Source organism: Pseudophryne corroboree, assembly GCF_028390025.1.
Source record: "Pseudophryne corroboree isolate aPseCor3 chromosome 3 unlocalized genomic scaffold, aPseCor3.hap2 SUPER_3_unloc_5, whole genome shotgun sequence".
In the NCBI taxonomy this organism is placed as follows: domain Eukaryota; kingdom Metazoa; phylum Chordata; class Amphibia; order Anura; family Myobatrachidae; genus Pseudophryne; species Pseudophryne corroboree.
Window position 1 is genome coordinate 292,673 of NW_026967541.1, and position 9,037 is coordinate 301,709.

The 9,037-nt window shown below is 50.6% G+C and overlaps 1 protein-coding gene across 1 annotated transcript in view; it reads right to left on the reverse strand.

The window, feature by feature from the left end:
- The window catches only part of LOC134984358 (zinc finger protein 615-like), a 42,053-nt gene extending 34,639 nt beyond the window's left edge, over positions 1 to 7,414 (reverse strand). Inside the window, exon 1 of the mRNA XM_063949955.1 lies at positions 7,346 to 7,414. Coding sequence (XP_063806025.1) covers positions 7,346 to 7,414 — 69 coding nt within the window. The remainder of the gene's footprint in view (positions 1 to 7,345) is intronic.
- Between the last annotated feature and the right edge of the window lie 1,623 nt (positions 7,415 to 9,037).

The window sequence follows — 9,037 nt, forward strand, 5'->3', positions numbered from 1 at the left end:
GTGTGACTGCTGCAGAGCATTACTACACCACTGGCAGTGTGACTGCTGCAGGCTGAGCCCCCTCATTGCCGTCCCCCCCAGCAGTCCCGTCACTATAATGGTGTAACATGTGAAATGCCCGCTAGGAGGGCGCCACACATATAACGACGGTCATCTGCTGTAGAGACACCGGATTGTATAATATAATGCCAGTATCAGAAGAGACTGATACATTTATTTATACTCATCATTTATATATCATACACCTCAGGGTAACACCCATTAGTATATGTTTTGGTCTATATTACTGTTTATATTGTTTTTATTTTCTTGTGTGTAATAAACAGTGTTTTCATTATTTTCTTGGTTGCATCAATTGGATAGAGCGCTTACCTGGTATTCCCCACATTTGTCTCTGTATGAGGAGGCCGGCTACCCCTCTCCAGGTGGCTGCTAATCCTAAGGTGTATTCCATCACAGACCTGCCCAGCGCCAACAAACCTTGTGTTTTCATGCTCTGTGCGCTGCCAACATCTGCACCCATGCAGCAAGTAGGGGAGGGCAGCATCTAGAAGCAGGCACAGAGATCGGCACTTACTCCTCCAGGGGGCTTCCTCGCTCATCCGGCTCAGGGGGCTCCCAGCAGCTCATCCTTCCTAGGCTGCAGAGGGTGTGGCTAGGAGGCAGGGGGCTGCGGGTCTAGCATGGCAGGAGCCTCTGGTATGGGAGGGCCGGGTTATAGCCTGCAGGCAGCTGGCACTGTACCCCGCTCGTGGCTGGTGCTGCTGACCCTGTCCGAGCCCCATCTCATGTTACTTCATGCGGCTTCTACCCTGTCTGTCTCCTGCCGCGTTTCCCCTGCCTGTCTCCTGCTGCCTTTCCCCTGTCTGTCTCCTGCCGCCTTCCCCCTGTCTGTCTCCAGCTGCCTTTCCCCTGCCTGTCTCTGGCTGCCTTCCCCCTGCCTGTCTCCTGCCGCCTTTCCCCTGCCTGTCTCCTGCCGCCTTTCCCCTGTCTGTTTCCGGCTGCCTTTCCCCTGCCTGTCTCCGGCTGCCTTTCCCCTGCTGTCTCCTACTGCCTTCCCCTGCCTGTCTCCTACCGCCTTTCCCCTGCCTGTCTCCTGCCGCCTTTCCCTGTCTGTCTCTGGCTGCCTGTCTCCGGCTGCCTGTCTCTGGCCGCCTTACCCCTGCCTGTCTTTGGCCGCCTTTCCCCTGTCTGTCTCCTGCCGCCTTTCCCCTGCCTGTCTCCTGCTGCGTTTCCCCTGCCTGTCTCCTGTCACCTTTCCCCTGCCTGTCTCCTGCCGCCTTTCCCCTGCCTGTCTCCTGCCGCATTTCCAGTGCCTGTCTCCTGCCGCCTTTCCAGTGCCTGTCTCCTGCAGCCTTTCCCCTGCCTGTCTCCTGCCGCCTTTCCCCTGCCTGTCTCCTGCCTCTTTTCCCCTGCCTGTCTCCTGCCTCTTTTCCCCTGCCTGTCTCCTGCCTCTTTTCCCCTGTCTGTCTCCTGCCTCCTTTCCCCTTCCTGTCTCCTGCCTCCTTTCCCCTTCCTGTCTCCTGCCGCCTTTCCCCTGCCTGTCTCCGGCCGCCTTTCCCCTGCCTGTCTCCTGCCGCCTTCCCCTGTCTGTCTCCAGCTGCCTTTCCCCTGCCTGTCTCTGGCTGCCTTCCCCCTGCCTGTCTCCTGCCGCCTTTCCCCTGCCTGTCTCCTGCCGCCTTTCCCCTGTCTGTTTCCGGCTGCCTTTCCCCTGCCTGTCTCCGGCTGCCTTTCCCCTGCTGTCTCCTACTGCCTTCCCCTGCCTGTCTCCTACCGCCTTTCCCCTGCCTGTCTCCTGCCGCCTTTCCCTGTCTGTCTCTGGCTGCCTGTCTCCGGCTGCCTGTCTCTGGCCGCCTTACCCCTGCCTGTCTTTGGCCGCCTTTCCCCTGTCTGTCTCCTGCCGCCTTTCCCCTGCCTGTCTCCTGCTGCGTTTCCCCTGCCTGTCTCCTGTCACCTTTCCCCTGCCTGTCTCCTGCCGCCTTTCCCCTGCCTGTCTCCTGCCGCCTTTCCAGTGCCTGTCTCCTGCCGCCTTTCCAGTGCCTGTCTCCTGCAGCCTTTCCCCTGCCTGTCTCCTGCCGCCTTTCCCCTGCCTGTCTCCTGCCTCTTTTCCCCTGCCTGTCTCCTGCCTCTTTTCCCCTGCCTGTCTCCTGCCTCTTTTCCCCTGTCTGTCTCCTGCCTCCTTTCCCCTTCCTGTCTCCTGCCTCCTTTCCCCTTCCTGTCTCCTGCCGCCTTTCCCCTGCCTGTCTCCGGCCGCCTTTCCCCTGCCTGTCTCCTGCCTCTTTCCCCCTGCCTGTCTCCTGCCTCTTTTCCCCTGCCTGTCTCCTGCCTCCTTTCCCCTGCCTCTTTTCCCCTGTCTGTATCCTGCCTCCTTTCCCCTGCCTGTCTCCTGCCTCCTTTCCCCTTCCTGTCTCCTGCCTCCTTTCCCCTGCCTGTCTCCTGCCTCCTTTCCCCTGCCTGTCTCCTGCCGCCTTTCCCCTGCCTGTCTCCGGCCGCCTTTCCCCTGCCTGTCTCCTGCCGCCTTTCCCCTCTCTGTTTCCTGCAGCCTTTATCCTCTCTGTCTCCTGTCGCCTTTCCCCTGCATGTCTCCTGCCACCACCTACCCTACAGCCTCGTGCCAGTTTACTGCCACCCCCACCCTGCCACCCCCCTGCCTGTCTCCAGCCGCCTTCCCCCTGCCTGTCTCCTGCCTCTTTCCCCTGCCTGTCTCCTACTGCCTTCCCCCTGCCTAGCTCCTGCCGCCTTTCCCCTGCCTGTCTCCTGACGCCTTTCCCCTGCCTGTCTCCTGCCGCCTTCCCCCTGCCTGTCTCCTGACGCCTTTCCCCTGCCTGTCTCCTGCCGCCTTTCCCTGTCTGTCTCCTGCCACCCCTTATACTAACAGAACAAAATGTAAGTTGCTCAAATCAATTAGGAAGTACAATTCAGGTGCATGAAAGGGAGGGGGTAGTCTGGCTAGAAATACATTGGGGATAAACCCCTGGTGTCCCCCAGCACACCGAGCTGTACCTGTACCAAGACATGAAAGACTATATATATATATATATAATAGAAATCCAGAGGTCTTAGTTACATACAGTTTGGGTCTGGGGTGCGGTTCCCCCTGGATTGGTGGGGCTGGGCTGCTCTGGGGTAGCACACTGCGAGATCTTATTTAGCACCCCCGTAACACATTTATTAATCCTTCTGGTCTTTTAATTACACTCTCACTAGTATATTAATTTTTGTATATAGATTTTGTTTTCCTTTTATTAACACATACTAACACTTTACCTTCTCGCGTTGTGCTGCCCTGGGGTAGCTGGCCTTTGCCGGTTTGTGGGGTTCTGCACCCTGGGCCCAGACCTAGAATTAGGGACCACCAGCATCAGAAGAGCCTTGTGGGGGCCTGGTGGCTTATCATACGTTTGCAAACTGTATGTAACTAAGACCTCTGGATTTCGATTATATGTATATATATATAGTATTTCATGTCTTGGTACAGGTACAGCTCGGTGTGCTGGGGGACACCAGGGGTTTATCCCCAATGTATTCCTTCCACCCCTTGCCTGTCTCCTGCCGCCATTCCCTTGCCTGTCTCCGGCCGCCATTCCCTTGCCTGTCTCCGGCCGCCATTCCCTTGCCTGTCTCCTGCCACCTTTCCACTGCCTTTCTTCTGCAACCTTTCCCCTGCCTGGCTTCTGCCGCTTTTCCAGGAGACCCTGTCCCTTCACAATGTACTGAACATCAGCTCATTGTGACTGCACCCACAGTAGTGCTACAATCTAGATCAGGCCCACTATGCAGTACAGCCTTATGGGGCTGGGTCACAGGAACCTCGGAGACACTGACCAGGACTCTATAGCTATGAGGGAATAGGAGACTTAATGGCCGCTCTATTCCACATTTACTATGTTACATGTGCAATATGTTTTATGTATTATGTTTATTCCAAGGAACTCCAGCTGTGAGGAACAGAGTCTTTATTACACATCACACGTTCTGTATTCTCTCTGATTCACCGAGGATGGACAAGGACAGGAGTCACAGGACTGAGAGGATAATAAATATCACCCTGGAGATCATCTACCTGCTGACTGGGGAGGTGAGTGGATCTGGGAGCGTCACAGTGACCTTATATCTATAGTAATAATACAGGGACATGACTGGGGAGGTGAGGGGAACTGGGAGCATCACTGTGACTACTTATATCTATAGTAATAATACAGGGACATGACTGGGGAGGTGAGGGGATCTGGAAGCGTCACAGTGAACTCATATCTATAGTAATAATACAGGGACATGACTGGGGAGGTGAGAGGATCTGGGAGTGTCACAGTGACATTACTTATATCTATAGTAATAATACAAGGACATGACTGGGGAGGTGAGAGGATCTGGGAGTGTCACAGTTACATCACTTATATCTATATTAATAATACAGGGACATGACTGGGGAGGTGAGAGGATCTGGGAGTGTCACAGTGACATCACTTATATCTATTGTAATAATACAGTGACATGACTGGGGAGGTGAGGGTATCTGGGAGTGTCACAGGGACATCACTTATATCTATAGTAATAATACAGGGACATGACTGGGGAGGTGAGAGGACCTGGGAACATCACTGTGACCTTATATCTATAGCAATAATACAGGGACATGACTGGGAAGGTGAGTGTATCTGGGAGCGTCGCAGTTACATCACTTATATCTATAGTAATAATACAGGGACATGACTAGGGAGGTGAGAGGATCTGGGAGCATCACTGTGACCTTATATTTCTAGTAATAATACCGGGACATGACTGTGTAGGTGAGAGGATCTGGGAGCATCACTGTGATATCACTTATATCTATATTAATAATACGTATATGACTGGAGAGGTGAGGGGATCTGGGAGTGTTACAGTGACATCACTAATATCTATAGCAATACAAGGACATGACTGGGGATGTGAGGGGATCTAGGAGAGGCACAGTGACGTCACTTATATATAGTAATAATACAGGGACATGACTGGGGAGGAGAGGGGATCTGGGAGCATCACAGAGACATCACTTATATCTATAGTAATAATGCAGGAACATGACTGGGGAGGTGAGGTGATCTGGGAGCGTCACAGTGACATCACATATCTATCGTACTAATACAGGGACATGAATGGGGAGGTGAAGGGATCTGGGAGTGTCACAGTAACATCACTTATATCTATAATAATAATACAGGGACCTGACTTGGGAGATGAGGGGATTTGGCAGCCTCACTGTGACATCACTTATATCTATAGTAATAATACAGGTATATTACTGGGGAGGTGAGGGAATCTGGGAGCATCACAGTGACATCACTTATATCTATAGCAATAATACAGGGACATGACTGGGGAGGTTAGAGGATCTGGAAGTGTCACAGTGACATCACATATATCTCTAGTAATAATACAGGGACATGACTGGGGAGGTGAGGGGATCTGGGAGCGTCACAGTGACATCACTAATATCTAGAGTCATAATAGAGGGACATGACATGGGAGGTCAGGGAATCTGGGAGCGTCACAGTGATCTAACTTATATCTATAGTAATAATACAGGGATGTGACTGGGGAAGTGATGGAATCTGGGAGCGTCACAGTAACCTAACTTATATCTATAATAATAAGGGGACATGACTGGGGAGGTGAGTGAATATGGAAGCGTCACTGTGATGTCACATATATCTATAGTAATAATTCAGGGACATGACTGGGGAGGTGAGGGGGATCTGGGAGCGTCACAGTGATATCACTTTTATCTATAGTAATAATTCAGGGACATGACTGGGGAGGTGAGGGTATCTGGGAGTGTCACAGTGACATCACTTATATCTATAGTAATAATACATGGACATGACTGGGGAGGTGAGGGGATCTGGGAGCATCACAGTGACTTCACTTATATCTATAATAACAGGATTTTAATACCTACCGGTAAATCCTTTTCTATAAGTCCATAGAGGATGTTGGGGACACCAAAAGAAACGTGGGATATAGACGGATCCGCAGGAGACATGGGCACTTTAAGACTTTTAAAGGGGCGTGACCTGGGTCCTCCCTCTATATCCCTCCCCAGACTCAGTTTGGAACTGTGCCCGGAGAAATGGACATTTTGAGGAAATTACTTAAAAAACAAGGTGAGCATCATACCAGCTCACGCCATAAACATGCCGAATAACATGGCATTCAACTGAACACATTTCAACAGACATGAACAAAATTCAGCAACAAGCTGAAGAAACCATAACACAGTATGTGTGTAACCAGAACTAAACTGCAGATACAGTATGCACTGGGACGGGCGCCCAACATCCTCTATAGACTTATAGAAAAGGATTTACCGGTAGGTATTAAAATCCCATTTTTTATTACGTCCTTGAGGATGTTGGGGACACCAAAAGAACCATGGGATCATACCAAAGCTCTATAACGGGCGGGAGAGTGCGGACAACTCTGCAGCACAGATTGACCAAACTTTAGGACTTCATCGGCCAAGGTATCAAACTTGTAAAACTTAGCAAACATGTTTGACCCCGACCAAGTAGCTGCTCGGCAAAGTTGTAATGCCGAGACACCCCGGGCAGCCACCCAGGACGAGCCCACCTTTCTAGTGGAATGGGCTTTTACCGATTTAGGTAACAACAAACTTGCCGTGGAATGAGCCTGCTGAATCGTGTGACATATCCAGCGGGCAATAGTCTGCTTGGAAGCAGGATACCCAAGTTTATTGGGAGCATATAGCACAGACAGAGACTCTGTTTTTCTAACTGGAGCTGTTCTGGCAACGTAAATTTTCAAAGCTCTTACGACATCCAGAGACTTTTCCTCAGCCAAAGTGCCAGTTGGTTAATATGAAAAGAGGAAACCACCTTTGGCAGAAATTGTTGCTGAGTTCTCAATTCTGCCAGTTTCGAAGAAGATGCTTCGCTTGTAGAAGGCCGTTGTAAATGGCCCTCAACTCCAGCACGTTTATGTGAAGAAGAGTTTCCTGACTTGACCATCTTCCTTGGAAGGTCACCCCTTGTGTGACTTCTCCCCAACCTCAGAGACTTGCATCCGTGGTCACTAGGATCCAGTCTTGGATCCCAAATCTGCGTCCTTCTAAGAGGTGAGAGCTGTGGAGCCAGCACAGGAGTGAGATCCTGGTGTTGGGGGATAGAACTCTCCTCCAGTGCATATGGAGGTGGGATCCAGACGATTTGTCTAACAGGTCCCACTGAAATACTCTGGCATGGAACCTCCCAAATTGGAGGGCCTCGTATGCCACCACCATTTTCCCTAGCAACCGAATGCATTGATGAATGGAGACTGTTGGTGGTTTCAGAATGAGTTTTACCAAACTCTGAATTTCCAGTGCTTTCTCCAGAGAGAGGAACACTCTCAGCTGGACCGTGTCCAGAAACATATCCAAAAATGACAACCGAGTTGTTGGAACTAATTGTGATTTCGGCAGGTTCAAGAGCCAGCCGTGCTGTTGTAGAAGCGACAGAGACAGTGTAATGTCCTGTACCAGTTTTTCCTTGGCCCTCGCCATTATCAGGAGATCGTCCAAGTACGGGATAATTGTAATCTTTTTCTGAGGAGAACCATAATTTCTACCATGACTTTTGTGAAAATCCTCGGAGCCGTGGACAGGCCAAATGGCAACGTTTGAAATTGGTAGTAAGTATCCTGGATTGCACACCTGAGATAACTCTGATGAGGGGGATACATGGGAACATGAAGGTAGGCATCCTTTATGTCCAACGACACCATGAATTCCCCCTCCTCCAGGCTGGAGAACACCGCTCGGAGAGACTCCATCTTGAATTTGAATTTCTTCAGGAAAAAATCTAGAGATTTTAGGTTGAAGATTGGTCGTACCGAGCCATACGGCTTTGGCACTACAAATAGGCTTGAATAAAAACCTTCCCCTTTTTGCTCCCGGGGGACCGGGATCACAACCTGATTTTGACATAATTTTTGTATTGCTCCACAGACTAGAGCTCTGTCTGGAAGCGAAACTGGTAAGGGTGATTTGAAAAAACGACGGGGGGGGGGGGGGACGTCTTGAAATTCCAGTTTGTACCCTTGGGTCACAATTTGTAACACCCAAAGGTCCAGGTCCGAGCGAACCCAAACCTGACTGAAAAGCCTTAGACGTGTCCCCACCCGGCGTCATGCTGTTGATTTGGCGAAAGCCGAGGAGGACTTCTGTGAACTCGAGGAAGCGGGAGTTCTCTTGCCCCTTCCTCTACCTCTGGTAGCGAGGAAGAAGTTACCTCGGCCTTTTCTATATTTGTTGGGCCGAAAGCACTGCATTTGATAGTGTGGTTTCTTCTGTTGCGCAGGAGCATTAGGTAAATAAGTAGACTTACCTGCAGTGGCCGCTGATACTAAATCAGTAAGGCCATCACCAAACAGTTCCCCACCCTTAAAGGGAAGGGACTCCATGTTTGTCTTGGAATCCGCGTTAGCATTCCATTGATTAGTCCATAGCGCACGCCTAGCCGCAGTAGACATAGCATTAGCCTTAACCCCCAGGAGGCAGCATCTCTTGCAGCCTCTTTCAAGTACGCAGCCGCGTCCCTGATGTAACCAAGCGTCACTAGGATGCTATCTCTATCCAGAGTATCCAAATCAGCAGATAAACTTTCAGCCCATTTTTCAATGGCGCTACTAACCCACGCTGACGCAATAAGCGGTCTAAGCTGCGTCCCCGTGGTAGTAAATATAGCTTTTAAAGTAGCCTCCTGCTTACGATCAGCCGGCTCCTTAAGAGTCGTCGACTGAGCTGCAGGGATCGCTACCTGTTTTGACAAGCGTGCTAGGGCTTTGTCTACTGTGGGTGGTGTTTCCCACTTATCCCTATCTGCTGCGGGAAAGGGGTACGCCACCTTGGTCCTATTAGGAATGAGAAATTTCTTATCAGGTGTATTCCAAATGCCATAAAAAAGGTCATTTAGTTCAAAACAAGGAGGAAAAGAAACCGAGCGTCTCTTTTCTTTGTAAATAAGGACCCTCGTTTCTGGTGTAAAGGGGTCCTCAT